General features: G+C 54.2%; 5 protein-coding genes across 5 annotated transcripts; 3 read left to right on the forward strand and 2 right to left on the reverse strand.

Moving 5' to 3' along the window:
- Positions 1-70: 70 nt before the first annotated feature.
- HER10_EVM0009521 (splicing factor u2af-associated protein 2) lies at positions 71-1,766 on the forward strand. Its single transcript, XM_035479007.1, has one exon. The coding sequence runs from the start codon at positions 390-392 to the stop codon at positions 1,656-1,658; it is 1,269 nt and encodes a 422-aa protein (XP_035335238.1). The 5' UTR covers positions 71-389; the 3' UTR covers positions 1,659-1,766.
- Positions 1,767-2,108: 342 nt separating this feature from the next.
- Positions 2,109-4,140, reverse strand: HER10_EVM0012983 (uncharacterized protein). The gene is made up of 2 exons (XM_035482357.1): positions 2,688-4,140; positions 2,109-2,438 (listed from the first exon to the last, which is right to left on the reverse strand). The coding sequence occupies exons 1-2, from the start codon at positions 3,517-3,519 to the stop codon at positions 2,341-2,343; spliced, it is 930 nt and encodes a 309-aa protein (XP_035335506.1). The 5' UTR covers positions 3,520-4,140; the 3' UTR covers positions 2,109-2,340.
- A 2,851-nt stretch (positions 4,141-6,991) lies between these two features.
- On the forward strand, positions 6,992-10,532 carry HER10_EVM0008462 (uncharacterized protein). The gene has a single exon (XM_035477982.1). The coding sequence runs from the start codon at positions 7,633-7,635 to the stop codon at positions 10,228-10,230; it is 2,598 nt and encodes an 865-aa protein (XP_035335163.1). The 5' UTR covers positions 6,992-7,632; the 3' UTR covers positions 10,231-10,532.
- A 618-nt stretch (positions 10,533-11,150) lies between these two features.
- Positions 11,151-12,488, reverse strand: HER10_EVM0005234 (emp24/gp25L/p24 family/GOLD). Its single transcript, XM_035474856.1, has 3 exons — positions 12,049-12,488; positions 11,722-11,929; positions 11,151-11,648 (listed from the first exon to the last, which is right to left on the reverse strand). Exons 1-3 carry the CDS (start codon positions 12,244-12,246, stop codon positions 11,443-11,445), a joined length of 612 nt encoding a protein of 203 aa, XP_035334930.1. The 5' UTR covers positions 12,247-12,488; the 3' UTR covers positions 11,151-11,442.
- Positions 12,489-13,759: 1,271 nt separating this feature from the next.
- On the forward strand, positions 13,760-14,577 carry HER10_EVM0010734 (ADP-ribosylation factor GTPase of the ras superfamily; the record flags this gene model as incomplete). The annotated part of the gene is made up of 4 exons (XM_035480185.1): positions 13,760-13,907; positions 14,028-14,272; positions 14,363-14,428; positions 14,485-14,577. The coding sequence occupies 4 exons, from the start codon at positions 13,760-13,762 to the stop codon at positions 14,575-14,577; spliced, it is 552 nt and encodes a 183-aa protein (XP_035335318.1).
- Between the last annotated feature and the right edge of the window lie 1,045 nt (positions 14,578-15,622).

Consider the following 15,622-nt stretch of genomic DNA (forward strand, 5'->3'; position numbering starts at 1 on the left):
AGCCGCCAGAGGATGAATTCACCTCGTTTACGGTATCGAGAGTCTTTTCCATAGATTCATTTAACCGTATGAAGTATTTGTGATTTGGCAGGTAATTCATCCCAATCACATCTACTCCCGATGTATTGGAGAACATGGAACCTGGAAAATCGTATTGTTAGGTACGTACCTAAGGTCAAGGGACGACAGGACCCCACGTTGACCCCAGTCCCTGCACCGTTGGCCCACTAACGTCACTGGAGAATGCGATCGGAATTCGTGACTAGATTCAACCCAAAAGGTGCGTTCCATTTTCAGACACTTTGAACATCACACCAGACCTTCGCAGCATTCAAAAGTTTTTACCTCGAGGGATCTCTGCCCCGAAGCCCTCAGCAACCCTTCTCACGATGGCGGATCAGTTGAAGGATCCTTTACCGACCTTCGTCGAGGACTTTGGCAGCGACGAGCGCATCTCCTTCTCCAAGCTCGACAACAAGTACTTGGCTGTCCTCGACGACGGCACCGAGCTCGAGTTCGACCCGGCGACATCTACGTGGGCCGAGGCCGCGGATGAACCCATAGAACCACTCGACGACGAAGACGAGACCGCGGCGCAACTGGCTGACCTGTCGAGAGCCGGCGCCGGTCCGAGTTACAGCAATGGAGGCAGCAACAACCCAAGGAAACGGAAGGACTCACCCACGTCAGGAGATGCGGGTGGCAACGGCGGCAGCAGCGGCGGCGGCGCGGACAGACAACAGAGCGGCGGCGACGGTAATGGCGGTAACGACAACGGCAACGGCAGGGCGCGGCCAGCAAAGAAGGCCAAACCGGCCCGCGCACCGCCGCCGCCGCGCCAGAACACAGCCGTCTACGTCACGGGTCTACCCGCCGATGCGACCGTGGACGAGGTCCACGACCTCTTCTCCCGAAAAGCCGGCGTGATTGCCGAGGAGATTGACAGCGGCCGGCCGCGCATTAAGATGTACACGGACGAGGCCGGCAACTTCAAGGGCGACGCGCTCGTCGTCTTCTTCAAGCCGCAGAGCGTCGAGATGGCCATCATGCTGCTGGACGACACCGAGTTCCGCTTCGAGCCGGGTCCGGCGGGGGCAACAACACCCAGGATGAAGGTCCAGGCTGCCGACTCGAGCTATAAAAAGACAAAGTACGACGAGGACACGAACGGCGCGGAAGGGGGGGATAAGAAAGGGGATGGTGCGGCGGCCGCCGCTCGGCCGCAGCGGAGCGCCAACAACGGGGACAAGCAAAAGATTATCCGTAAGACGCAAAAGATGGCCGCGAAGCTGGCGGACTGGAGCGACGACGACGTGGCGGCGGCACCCGTAGAAAGCACCTCGAAGCGCAACCGGACGGTGATCCTGCGGCACATGTTCACGCTGGCGGAGCTGGAGGAGGACCCGGCGGCGCTAGTGGAGATCAAGGAGGACATTCGGGACGAGTGCGGGAAACTGGGGAGGGTTACCAACGTGGTGCTATACGACGAGGAGCCGGACGGCGTGGTGGCGGTCAAGTTTTCGGATACGCAGGCCGCGCAGGCGTGTATCCAGCTCATGCACGGGCGGGCGTTTGACGGGCGGATCGTGGAGGCGAGTATAGCGAAGCCGAGGGAGAAGTTTAAGATGTCCAGGGGACAGGTCAGCGATAGCGACTAGGTACTCTGTGGTTTCCGTCTTATTTTGTTTGGGACGGTTGGTTTCCGGATTGGGAGGCTTTTATGTATAGAATTGTATTACTGCAGACCGCAAGGACGCATTTTGCGGAAAGAAGAGCCTTCAATGGCAGAATACCATACAAATTTTGGGCAGCTTCAAAGATTTTATTCAAACTTCTGGACCGCGTTTGCCTTGCTTTTCGAACGGCCAAAACGTAACACAAGGAGGGATATCAACTGAGACGGCTTATACACCGATGGGGGAAGAGAGAAGCAGTAGACATGCCAGTATTGGCTAACAAGAAAGTAAGGGGTAAGAGATGTAGAGCGAAGGCACATTCAGCATTCTTGTCTCGATAGCTCTCCCGCGCCTGCAATCCCCGCATTCGAGGTTCTACTCATCATCGAACAGATACATTCATCACCTGTGAAGAAGACGAAGATGTCAATGAGTCAAGTTGTTTTTTGTTTTCATCTACTTGTTTCTGATCTATCAAGACTCCTCCAACTCCAGGCCAAATTTCAATTTCGTGCCAATCATCAAATGGGAAAAAAAACAACAACCCCTGATTTTTGAACTGCTGGAAACTGTTTGTGTGTGCGTGTATGTGTGTCTTGATAAGCACTTGCAAAGCGAGTAGCGTAAGACCGCTCAAGTCTTCTCTCTGAGTAGGAAAAAAGCCTCAAGCAGCCCTCTCGGCTTGGATGTCTGTTCGCTCGGAAACGACGTACCATATAGCCGCCTCAATGATCTTGCACACGATTTTCAACTCGTGGTAATCTGTAAGACACAGTCAGCATTGGTGAAAAACGATATGGGCCAGACCTGATTTCCTCTCTCCCCCTCTCCCTCTCCCCGCGATGATGTATATATCTTTGTTCGCCTTCGTTGTTGGCTCTCTGCTGGAACCAGAAAAAAAGAAGTGAACTAACTGTGTGACAACTAGCCGTCACTCGCCGCCGCCACGAAGAGCAAGGCAGCGTTTTCCCCAAATTCCAAAGATCATTATGTGTGTGTGAAGAAACGTACCTCGCGGAGCATATACCATGACGAACTCTTCCGGCACGGGCATCCTCACCAACGTCCCCTTCCACGCCAACGGATGCCGCTGGCCCCAGCCCTTGGCCAGCACCTCTCGAATATCTTCGGGATGCAGGTTCATGTGCAAGCTGTGGTCCGAGTCGTGGACGTGGCAGACCTCGCCGTTACACGTAACGTTGACGGGGTGCCGCGCAAACAGCGCCAGGCCGTGCTTCTCGAGACAGGACCTCGCGGTACCGAATTTTCCCGGGTTCGCGACCGCGAGCTTCTGCAACGTCTTGCGGAGGGCGTGATAGTGCGGCACCGTGCCGTGCTGATCCAGCTGCCTCTGCGGCGCGATGCCGGCGACCTGGGGTCGGGGACCGGGGCGATATGGTAGTCGGGGGAGGTCTCCATCCTGGCGGAGGATGCCTCGCTTCGGGAGGATGTTTGGCCTCGCCTTGGGCGCCGTAAAGGGGTCTCGGAGTGCCCAGAGTCGCAGCCAGGCTATTCGCACGTAGCCCTGGAACGTGGCCGGTGTGCCGCCCGGTCCGAGGCCGAGGAAGTTGTGGTAGTCGTTCCGCACGAGCAGCAGGATGGGGACGATAACGAGAAGGGTCTCGGCGATCCTGGGTTCGAAGAAGTGGATGATGAGGGCCAGAGTCATGGACAGGGTGAAGATGGCGGGGCCGTTGAGAGTGACAGAGATGGCTTCCTGCTTGAGGACGCAGCTCACGGAGGCCTGGTCGAGGTCCAGGCCCACGCCGCAGGCATTGGGGGAGGCAATTGGCTCTTCATGGAGCAGAGTTGAGGCCGGCGAGGTAGTGATAGCGACGGACATGGCTGGCTTTTCTTGTTCTTACGAGATGTTGAGACGCATGGGCACTAATATGCACAGCCGCCAGGCTCGAGGAGGATGGGATGAGGTGACTTCGAACGGCGGATCTACAACGATGTGGAAGAGATGGAGCACGATATAAGTAGTTGAAGCAAGAAAGAATAAGAAGAGAGGAAAAAGATAGGCGAGGGAAAGTGAACGCAAAGTAAGGGTATGTGGTCAACCGGACCTGACACACGAACGAGTGACCACGAGGTTCGACTAGCCACCGGGGGGGTCTTGTCGCAAGTCAGACTACCTTATGCGGGGTCGTGGGAGCTGGGCGTCGAGGTGACTGTTGATCAAGTGACGGTGTTTGACAAAAGCATCAAATCTGAGTGGCCAGTTTTAGGTGAAGGGAAGTCTGAACCACAAGCCGCATATAGCCTTTGGCCTGCAACTCTTCACACTAGGCTCGTGCGAGGTAGAGATAGGCAAAGTTCCCGCCTCGGCGACCTAGCTAGGGCAAAGCCAGTACCGTGTATCCGTACCGTGGCCCTGTATGCATCAGGCCTCCTGTCCACCGACTTTCTGAGGCAAGCAAGAAGCCGTTGTAATGCAGCCCTCAGTCAACGCAGGACCCTTGCCGTGAAGTAATTACTCCGCACGCTGGAGCGGTGCACTTGTCGACCGCGTTATTGAGCCTGATCAACTACCCAAAGTGCACAGAGTATTCGTACAAGTTGTCGGGCGTTCAACGGTAGCCGTCCCACGCCTTGGTGTTGAGTTGAGGTTGCAAGGTTCCACCGCCAGTTCGGGACAATGTTACCCAGGCCGCCGGTGACGGAGGGCTTCCTGGGGCCCCCGGGACGGTGAGAGGTCAGGAGGATGTGCTTGAGTTTGAAGGGAGCCGCCGGAGCACTTTGGGGCCAACGGATGCTCGTCTCCACCGTGAGGGGCGCACTTGTACAACTCGACGGCGGCGGGTCAGCCGATTTCCTTCCGAATATGTCCTCATTGGCTGGCTGCAGAGTGACGACTCTCGAAAAGTTCCTCAAAGGACGATGTGTCGCTTTGGTCGACATCTGATGTTGGTTAATCCTCAGCTCGTATTCTCAGGTGATGGCGGTGCACTGCCCCTTGGACTATTGACAGGTTGTCAAGCACAAGAAGCTCCCAATTCGAGCAGCGAGTGCCTAACCAAAATCCTCTGGATTGTACACAGTTGGGCAATAACAACAGTGCAAAAGTCTTGCTGAAGAATCTCAGAACAGAGTTGCGTTTTGCAGTCAGGGAGACCACGTCTCTGGAGAAACGATCCCACCACCGGGGAAGTAGGCCGTGCGACTGTGCCTATAGAGTTTGCGCATGCTCAAAAGCATCGAACTGCCCTCTCTCTCTCTCTCTCTCTCTGTCTCTCTCTCTCTGTCTCTCTCGTCTTGCCTCGAGCATTGAGCGACCGAGGAAGTGATTAGGAATGAGAAAACGGCACAGTACATGAACCGGCATGAAGCTATTAGGAATGTGGCTTACCACTGTCGTGAAGTTTGCTGAGACCGGGAGACTATTCCTGTCGGCTGCGGGCCGTGTTAGGTGAGACGGGACGCGTCAAGGTCTTGCCATCGGAAAGCGCCAATCTAAGCGATGCGGCGCCTTTTGGACGCGATTAGATACGCCGTTATGCGGAGCTTGGGAGTTGGGTTGGACTAAGTGGGTGAATGCATACCTACCACCTCGCAGCCACGAGTTCAGGAGATAGCGTTGATCAGGGATGGACATAAGGTATGGATAGGGGGGTTGCATTGGGAGGATGACTTTTTCTCTGTACATACGGAGAACACAGCGAGCGTACCACTGTACGTTGTTAGTGCTACAACGCAACCACAGTACGGGGGATGCGCCGTAACGACTTCCGCCCTCAGCCACATGCATGACAAGATGAAAACTGGGTATGCAAATCGATATTCGCCTGCTAAATCTCGGCGTGTTCTAAATTTGTTCTGCTGGAATCTGCAGAGTCGGCGAGACACGATTGACGGATTGGCGGACCGGTATGACATCTCATTGCGATAATCTCCTTTGTCGCACTGGCACACTGCATCGGTGCTTTCTTTGGGTAATGTTTGAAATGAGATGATGAGTCGCGGTCCGTAGGGATAGGCGTTCTTCGTTGGTGGTCTTGCTCGAAATTCGAATCCATCCTCCCTCACCAAACAGCTTGGCAGCATGACGTCGATTTTTTGGAGACACAAGAGGAGGCACTGCGGGGTGCATGGATGGATCAGGATTCAGACTCGAGATTGAAGCTGGCTGAAGAAATGCCTCCCTCGAGTCGGACCGGTAGTTGTAGGTACCCTCACGGAATAATGGAGAGACCATGTCTCATGGGACAGCCAAGAGCGTTGGAGCAGGACTCAGGGCTCAGGAGAGGCTGAGACGAAACAGAGCAGCGCGTCCGAACTTGTTGCAGCTTCATCCAGTCTCATTGTGCAGGTCAGATGAGAGTTGCGACAAGACAGGAAACGATTCCATGTGTGGCGCGGGCTGTGATTGATTCATTCATCGGCTGCAGTTGCAAATTGCAGACAATCCCTCCTGTGGGCTGAAGCGGAGTGCGAATTGCGATTGGGGGCCGGCGAGTGATCCCTACCTGGCCACCTAGTCAGTCGCAAGTTGGAAACCCAGTAAAGTAAGCAGCGTCGGTGTCAGTTGTCTTCTTTCATCGTGATGCCATGGACCAAGAGACCAAAGACGGTCAAGACTCGAAAGAGGAGTGTCCAGACAGTGTCAGGATCCTTCATTTTGAAATTCAAGCGTCTTGGATTTGCTGGATTGCAGGAGGACGGGAAGTGGAACGCACCTTCAATCAAGGAGCCGAACCGTAGCGGGCAGCCAGTCCCGGAGTTGGTTAAAATGGTTGTCAGGGAGACCCCAGTCAAGCTTTTAGCGAGGAAGTCGAGACCAAGGCGACAACCCTTGCTGTGCTCCTGCAAGTTCTGGGAGACCCGCATTGGCGCGCACCTAGAATCCAGTCGTAGGTAGGCGGCGGGCCTAGGAAGAAAAAGCAGGAGAGGGCAGGCCGCAGGCGTGCATCTTGCATCTTGTTCGTCGCTGCTTTGGGCCAAGGTCCCGGTGCGGCGCTGCGGCCCTTGAACCTTTCTTGGTCAACATCCAATAGGCAAGAAAAAAGTCTGGCACCGACAGGACGAGGGGGGAAGGGGCAAGGCTGCAAGCTGGAGGGGAGTGGAGTGTTCGTAATTCTGCCAGAAGTCACCGCCTGCACACCCTCGTTGCTCAGAGCAACATGTAGTTGGCCAGTCATCGTCTGGGACCCCCACCAATTCCCCAATCAGATCCATTCTTTTTAGTGGCGATGGCGTGGGACGCGGATAGGGGGGCCCAGGAGAGAACCAGCTCCACACCCTCACCCTCCTTCCCGGTCCAACAAAGACAATGAACTCCCCCCGTCACTTCAAATGGAAGGCTCAAAGCAAGGACGACACACACCACCTCACAGTGTGCATCCCACCCAAAATACGTAGTTACTTGGACTGCCGAACCACACTGGTCAACCTTACCAGTAACGAAATACGTACCTCTCCCAGGTTGTCTCTCGCTGTTTTGCTCCTGCCTTTTTTTCTCATGTTGTCCCGCCGTCGCTGGGTCGCTCATATCCAACATTGATAGATCCATATTACTCGAGGTGGACTCTGTTGGCCCAAACTAACCTCCGTCGTTCGTTCCCCTGCTGCGCTTCATTTCCATATGATGCCCTAGCACCGTGCCCCCGAACCTCATCTCCATCTTTTTGGCTTGCGACCTCTACTTTATTCTGTCCAAAGCATTCATTTCCCATCTTCACCCACTACTACCAACTTCGCCTTTGCTGTACACTATACTCTACGACAACTTTTACCGGAAACCTCACAGGTCTTTCTGTAGTATTACGCGAATCGTTTATATCCGGGCGAGTGACAGGACAGCCGCCACGCCCGTCCCCCGGGCCTCTACCACAGCACTTGGAGGCGTTCACGGGTTTCTCGTGGTAAGCAACCACCGACTGGCACCGCTCGTGTCGTTTCTGTCTGTACCAGAAACTAATTGAGAGAACCTTAAGACTCCAATCCAGCACCAAAAATGGGTGTTTTCTCAAACCCATTGCGATCTCGCGAGAACCGCACGGGCAGATTACCAAAATACGAGCAACTGAGTCCTCTGCGCACCAAGGAGCGCCTCTCGAACGATGACGACGACTATTACTCGTCCGACGACGAATCGGAAGACTACTCGACATCCTCCTCGCCGAGTGCGAAGAGCTCACGGCAGACTTCAGGATCGCTCTCGAGCGCAGCCATGATGCTCCCGAAGCGGGCTCTCGCGACAGCCCGCCGCCCGCGTACCCACCTTTACCGCTTCCCAAACCGAATCATCCGATACTTATGCTTAGGACTGCTTACGTTCATGGTGGTCATGATCATGTCTCTGGTACGCGCAAGTCACGTTGAGAACAAAATGATCATCGAGGGCAAGGTAGAGAAGAAGCCAGACCCTCCGCCGGTATGGGAGTCCTTTGGCTTCATTCAAAGATACTACGGAGGTGTTCGATCTATCGTCGCCCCTTCCAAGTACATCCCCTCGTACCCCCGCTCCTCGGACGAACTTCCCTTGGACCAGCTCGACATCAACACCACCGTCACCACAACGAGTGAGGATGGCAAGGACGATGCCGTCAGACGCGCTGTGCCCAAGAGCAAGGAGTTCATCGACCACCCTGGCTCCATTTTCGTGACAAAGCCTGAGAAGATGAACGAATGCTTCATCGACAAGGACAACAAAGTTCGCGTCCCGCCAATTCGTTACTTGGAAGGCCGCCCCCAAGGTTTCCCCCAGCACGTTGAAGGTTCCTACGATCTGCTCAACTTGCCTGAAGATATCTGCTACGAACGATTCGGACGCTACGCGCCCTATGGTTTTGGGTACTCCGTCCCTGCTGGAGGCCTTGGAATCGGCGAGCACGGCGAAAAGGAAGGTTCCGATGCTGTGTGGGAGAAGACCCCTCAAGTGGACTGGCGCCAAGTCGATTGGGCAGATGCTCAGCGCCGGTGCTACCAGTCAAACAACGAGAGATTCAAGCCGATGCCCCCCAAGACCCCCGCTGCACGTGGTTTCTTCGTCGACGAACCTGCTCAGAATGCCACCTTGGTGACGCGCGATCCTCTCGACAACTTGGAGCCCGGCGCTAAAGCTACCGATTCAGACGCGAAAGCCGAACAGGAGCAAAAGCCCAAGGAAAAGATGTCCCGTACAGCTGTAGTAATTCGTGTTTGGGACGAGTATAACTGGCGCGAGGAGGATATTATGAACGTTCGCTCGGTCATTTCCGAACTGGCACTGGCTTCAGGCGGACGCTATGATGTCCATCTCCTCGTTCAAATCAAGAACGACGCAGCACACCCCGTCTGGGCCGATCACGAGGTTTATGAACGCCGTATCAAGGAGCGCATTCCCGAGGAGTTCAGAGGCCTGGTGACGCTGTGGACAGAGACGCAGATGTTGTCTCTGTACCAGGGCATCTTCGATCTCTACACGCGTGGACCTGACTTGCCAGTTCACGGAGTTTACCGCGGCCTTACTATGGCTATGCAGTACTTCGGCTACCAGCACCCCGAGTACGACTTCTACTGGTCCTGGGAGATGGATATCCGCTATACTGGCCACTACTATGACCTCTTCTCCAAGATGGAGAACTGGGGCAAGGAGCAACCACGAAAGGGAATGTGGGAGCGCAACTCTCGATTTTACATCCCCAGCGTCCACGGCTCGTGGGAGGACTTCAGACAGATGGCCCGTGTTCAGTCTGAGATGGGAACAGATGGTGCTGACAATGTGTGGAAGAACATTCCTGGCGCGAAGCCCAAGGAGAACCAAGATCCCACGAAGATTACGAGAGGCGAGAAGACCATCTGGGGACCCGAGCGCCCTACCAATGAGGATGACTGGTTCGAGATCGAGAACGATCCTAAGCCGCCTACAACATACGAGAAGGACAAGTACACTTGGGGTGTCGGCGAAGAAGCCGATTACATCGCCTTCAACCCCATCTTCGACCCTGAGGGAACCACTTGGTTGCTGTCAGAGGACATTACTGGATACAACAAGAACAACCGGGACGAGCCTATGCCACCTAGAAGAGCCCACATCATCACGGCTTCGCGCATGTCCCGCCGCTTGCTCATGACGATGCACCGCGAGACTGCTTTCAAGAAGCACTTTGCCTTCCCGGAAATGTGGCCTGTTACCGTCGCTTTCCAGCACGGCTACAAGGCAGTATTTGCGCCTCATCCCATGTATGTCGACAGAGAATGGCCCACGGAATATCTGGCCCAGGTCCTCAACGGCGGCAAGAATGGAGCTAGCGGTGGTGCTCGTACTGCAGTGTTTGGTCAACGTGAGCACAACCTTCGTGGTCTCAGCTGGTTCTACAACTCGGGCTTTGCTCCGAATCTGTACCGTCGCTGGCTCGGCCTCAAAGTCAACAATGATGGTGGCGAGGAGTTCGAGAAGACGGAAGATCTGAGCAAGGATGGGTCCAGTGTTGGCCAGATGCGTGGTGGTGAGGGCCGTATGTGCCTGCCTCCAATGCTCATTCATCCTGTCAAGGGAGTTGATATCCCCGTGGAGAAGATACCCGAAGAGACAAAGGAGAGCGTTCCTGAGTCTGATCCGAACGCATGAACATGAGAAGGCGACCTTGGAGGTGTATGAAGCATGACCTATTTGCGTTGCACTTGGTGTTGTTTTGCTCTTATTTCAAGGGCTACATTTGGGACATACAGATGGTACGGCGTCTTGGGGTTAGCTTTGTTGGATTCTATAACGCATACTTTTGAGGCTTACGAGATGGACTCGTGGCTATTGTAGGAAAGGCATTAATGCGTTGCCGTATACATGATGTATGATGTACATAATGACTGTCAGGTTGAGGGAGTCATGATGGCCAAATAGGATGGCTAGCAAAAATCTTGCATCACAATTCGATTCAGTAAAATGACCACTTGTTCTTTGGTGAAAACTGTTGCCTTGTGATATGAACGCCCTTTTCACAACTGGGAAGGCCAAATGTCAACCTCGTGCCAGAGAAAGTAAAGTCTGCTTAGTTCCAGGAGTTTTCACCAGGCAGCCGGTCAGTCATCACCCCATCTCGTCGCTTCGGACTGACTTGTGGCGGCGTAGCAAACGGTTCTTAGTGTCATTCATAGGCGAGACACTTATTGCAACGGTATGCTAGCTTCTGGACACGGTGTTGGATTCGAGCTCGTTTATGGCAGCCTGCCCAGTAGCGCATTCTTAAAGGAGGTCATCCAAGTACATTGTCATAGAGGAATCTAGACTGTGATTTCGTGTGAGTCACAAGGACTATACAAGTGTCATCACAGCTGTGCCTTATGAATCCGTAGGTAGGGTGTTTAGACGGCTTCCGGTGGCATTGGTGTCAGGGATGGAAACCTCCTGTAGTCCCAGATAGCACGCACGAACAATGCTAGCCGGTTCCGGCTTCCTATGTGGATGTTGTAACACAAATATTTCCTCTCCAGTAACGAGCTTGTCTGCCAATTGTTGTTATGTAGATGCTAAGACCATGCCAAAGGTGCTCCAGAGCTGAGAGTAAAGACGATGTGAGGAGTCTTATGGTCAAAGGCGCTCAAAGGTTCGCTGGTATTGCACTCCATACCAAAACAGCCAGCCTTGCTTCATGTTCAGAACCATTCGTGTCATTCATGTGATCTATGATACACTATACATCTCAATCTCATCTCCAGGGGTGTTTTCGGCATTCGGCCCTCGAAGAGCATCCTGCTAAGATCCCATCCCTTTTTGTGCGCCTTCGACCTGTCGTCCCGAGCACGGGTATCCGGAAAACGAAAAATGACGACGCCTTTTTATTTCTTAAACCACCCTCTTGACCTCGAAGAATCTGCGAAGCCACCACACCTGGAACACGGACTCTCCAACGACGAGGCCAATGACGAACAGGTTCCACCACTTGACTCTGCTGTTGGTGCTCTCGGCGGTATTACGGTGAGTGCGCTCGCGAAGGACAATGTAGGACTGCTCATCCTTGACCTGGGCGAGGAGCTCGGAAAGGTGTTTGACTATAACGAGGAAGTGTTAGAGAAGCTTAGAAACCCCACTGATAAAACCCCATTGTGCTGGCGTGCTCCTTACCTTCAACTTCGAGGGGGTCGGCGGGGACGTCGGTCTCGCTAACGTATACAATGCCGTGGACGTTGAAGGAGACCTCCTTGCTGTGGGCGCCCCAGTGCTCGTTTCCGAAGCAGTAGGTGTACTTGCCGTCGTGCTTCGCGTCGAAGGAGAAGTCGCCGTTGGAGACACTCTTGTCAAAGGTCTCGTACTGGCCTTGGGGGTTCGTGATCTATAAGCGTTGGGAGTCAACGATTAGTCTTGTTGCCTTTGCCATGATGCAATTGCGCGCGAAGTACGTGATTCGAAAGGGGGTGGTGGTGGTGGGGTAGGTTGGAGCTGGATTCGTACCCAGAAGTCGATGTCAAGGTTGCCGGCGCTGCCAAACTCGCGGTCGCCGACCTGGAAGGTGACGGTCATCTTATCATCGCGGTGCAGCGACTCGTGGAAGCACTCGCGGCCGTGGGCGGGCAGCTGGATGTTGTGGGCCAAGGCCGAGTGGACGAAGCCAGCTGCGAGGAGCAGCTTGGCGACTGAAGGGAAGAACATGGCGGGAGCTTCCAATCTTTTTTTCCTCAGGGTGGTGTGGGAGCTGTCTGTCGTGGCCGATACGAAAAGACGTCAGACTCAAGCTGGTCGGCAGGCGCAGCAGAGTCGAGCTGTTCTGGAGTCGAATGGTAGAGGTCAGGGCCGGAGGAAAAAAGGAGCGACGTTGGCTTGTGTCCAGGCTGTTCTCCAGATCGGTTCCTGGAGGTGATCCCTGTTCCTTGAGTCTGGACACTTTGGCGACGTCTGGTTGGACTTGAGGCTGAGCCAAAAGAAGTCTAGCTCGGGAGGCCAGACGTAATGGACCGATGCTTTTCCGACTTTGTTTCTCACGGTACATGGAGGCCGACCCCTGCACGTGATGCGGGTACTTTGTGCTTCAGAAGGGCCCTTTAGCGGTTGACAACGCTAGAAGGGAGCCAACAGGGAGCTTCGAGTGGCCTGTCCTACCTACCGTATGGTCCGTGCACAGCTTGACTTGGGGCCCTCAGCACGCAACCTGAGGTACCTTACCTTACGGTCCTTACCTTAGGTATGGAACATGACAGCGTGGGCAGTTTTACCTAGGAATCCCAAGGGCAAGTATTGCCAGGCAGTAGCTTGCTAGGGAAGGTACCTCGGCGGGCCACAGGGTGGCGTCCGTTTGTAGCGGTGGTCGAGTAGAAGTGGGGACACAGAGTTTGAAAAACATGGCCTTTCTGAAAATCACCACCAACCTCGTTGAGCCGAAGATTATCTTAGCAAAGCCCACCCCCTCTGCTCGCCTCTATTCCACCCACCTAAACTAATCCTCTTGACACTTGGACTGTCTCCCCCCCTTCACCGACAATCACACCCACGACCAAAAAAAAAACCACCACCACTCGTCTCCAGTCTCCCGTCGCAGAGGGACGTCGTGAAGAAGTAAGTCACTAGTATTCTCGTCATCACCTGTTTTTGTTTCGACTCCGTCCCTTTCTTTCCAGCCTCTGTGTCATCTTCAGTCGGGTCTTCGTCCCCCTCAGTCCCCTTTCCCACCCCCTCGACCAAAGTTGCTCTTGCGCGCGTGCCTGCATCGGTCTGGACACGACACCTCAGGATACAGTAGAAAGGCAGAGCAGCCCACCACACGCCCCCCAACCCAATCCAATATCCCTATCCCTCCCTCCCTCCACGTCGCCTGTCCACATCCACTTCTTCTATCCCGCTATCTCCTCTCCTCCATTTGCGAATTGCGGCAGCCTGGTTCTTAACTTCAACCTTGACCAGTTCATCATCGCATCACCTTGCCTTCGCTCAGCGCCCAGGCAGACTTTGGTCAGTGACCCGATCCTGCCCGCCTCCGTTACGATCTGTCCTTTCCGACTGTGCTCTCTTCGTTGCTTTATATCCCGCCCGCATCTTCTCTCGACGTCACTACCATTTAATCTAAATTCATCAATTGCGCGCTTGCTTACACTGTCGCTTCTCAACAGATTACTTCTTCCTACCCAACGCAACCGACACTTAGACGTTCATCACAGCCCGAACCGCAACCATGGGTCTCGCATTTTCCAAGATCTTCGACAAGCTTTGGGGAAAGAAGGAGATGAGAATTCTGATGGTCGGTCTTGACGCCGCCGGAAAGACTACGATTCTCTACAAGCTCAAGCTCGGTGAAATCGTCACGACCATTCCCACCATTGGTACGCACCGCCCCTTACCACCCTATTCTGCCTCGTGTCATCATCGAATCTCGCGCCCCTGCTGTCGATAGGTCATTGCATCGAGGAGGTGAATGGCGTGCTAACATTTCGCCCTTTCAGGTTTCAACGTCGAGACCGTCGAGTACAAGAACATCCAGTTCACCGTGTGGGATGTCGGTGGTCAGGACAAGATTCGTCCTCTGTGGAGACATTACTTCCAGAACACCCAGGGTATCATCTTCGTCGTCGACAGCAACGATCGCGACCGTATCGTCGAGGCCCGTGAGGAGCTCCAGCGCATGCTCAACGAGGACGAGCTGCGGGATGCCATTCTCCTGGTCTTCGCCAACAAGCAGGATTTGCCCGTATGTTACCCCGCCACCCCCTCCCCCCTCCTTCGGCGCTCCTTGAGGCTTCCTCAATTTGAAGCATGCGACTGACCTTTTCTTCTACAGAACGCCATGAACGCCGCCGAGATCACAGACAAGCTTGGCCTCCACTCCCTGAGACAACGCGCCTGGGTATGTTTTCCCTCGAGCATGACGACGTACGACTTCCATACTAATCCCCCCAATAGTACATTCAGTCCACTTGCGCTACCTCCGGTGATGGTCTCTACGAGGGTCTCGAGTGGCTTGCCACCACCCTGCGCAAGGCGGGTCACCAGTAAATGCCGCGAAGAGAAGCCGAACGGACTACCTCTCTTCTGCTACTCTTTCACGTCATCCCTCTGGTACGGTTGTAATTCGCAAAGCTACCGGTCACAAGGCAATCGAATAGTCCATAACTCATTTTCTCGCATTTTCTCGTCCTTCCATCCCCTCCTCCCCATGGTGGTCCCTGACATCACGTGAGCCACACTCCATTGGCATTCTCTCGACGCAGCAAGCACACACATTCTGGTCTCAAAAGGACAAGTTTCGTTTTGGAAGAAAGGGGGCGTCTTGGGTTGGGAAATCTGTACAGTCCTCACGCAGCAACTCTATACGCTTCTCCGTCCAAATGTGACGGAGAAGCCTACTCATGAACACCCTGGCTTTCTCGCCTCCGCGCAATTCCATGAATACGGTGTTTTCTGCTCTTTTGGTGGTCTGGTTTGCCTGCCATTCTCGGTAGGGGAAGGGATGAGACATGGGCTTAACGATTTTCTTCATGACTGGTCAGTCCCCCTATGAGGGGTGGTTCGCCCTGCTTTCCTCCAGTTTGTCGTCTTTGTTGCTAGGTATGGAGGGGGGTTCAGGTAGTTCTAGCCTTGAGAGTTGGGACAGAATCGTTATAGACTTGTCTTCCTTTTTTTCTCACAAAGTTTTATGGTGCCACGGGATATGGATATGCGATAACGTCCTTCTTCTTTTTTTTGTGGTGCTGCCGCCGTCCCAACCCCTCCATTCCTTGAAAGGCCCCTTTGTGTGAAATGTCTCGCGGCATCCTCAGCCTAGAATTCTAGCCCCCCTCCTTAAAGCGTACGAATCAACGCCGTCTTACCGCAGAGCCCCTTTGTGGAATGCTGTCTTGGACGCGTGGGTGTGGGTACCCGACGTCACAGGGATGGGATGTAGGCAGATGCGACTCAAGAGGACAAATGGCTACTCGTGAAAGGTGGGTATAAGTGCACAGGCTCACTAGATGAGTAGGATCGAAAACGAATATTGTCCGTGGGTTATGGGACGGAACATATGAGTAGAACATTATGTGTGAATACAGTCTATCTGTGA

Source organism: Colletotrichum scovillei (genome assembly GCF_011075155.1).
Source record: "Colletotrichum scovillei strain TJNH1 chromosome Unknown Contig00004, whole genome shotgun sequence".
NCBI lineage: Eukaryota > Fungi > Ascomycota > Sordariomycetes > Glomerellales > Glomerellaceae > Colletotrichum > Colletotrichum scovillei.

Coding starts and splice junctions, on each gene's coding strand:
- HER10_EVM0012983 (XM_035482357.1), bottom strand. CDS start 3,519: ATGTCCGTCGCTATCACTACCTCGCCGGCCTCAACTCTGCTCCATGAA. Junction 2,439..2,687: donor CATGGTATATGCTCCGCGAG/GTACGTTTCTTC, acceptor TGTGTCTTACAG/ATTACCACGAGTTGAAAATC.
- HER10_EVM0005234 (XM_035474856.1), bottom strand. CDS start 12,246: ATGTTCTTCCCTTCAGTCGCCAAGCTGCTCCTCGCAGCTGGCTTCGTC. Junction 11,930..12,048: donor ACCTTGACATCGACTTCTGG/GTACGAATCCAG, acceptor CAACGCTTATAG/ATCACGAACCCCCAAGGCCA. Junction 11,649..11,721: donor CGACCCCCTCGAAGTTGAAG/GTAAGGAGCACG, acceptor TCCTCGTTATAG/TCAAACACCTTTCCGAGCTC.
- HER10_EVM0009521 (XM_035479007.1), top strand. CDS start 390: ATGGCGGATCAGTTGAAGGATCCTTTACCGACCTTCGTCGAGGACTTT.
- HER10_EVM0008462 (XM_035477982.1), top strand. CDS start 7,633: ATGGGTGTTTTCTCAAACCCATTGCGATCTCGCGAGAACCGCACGGGC.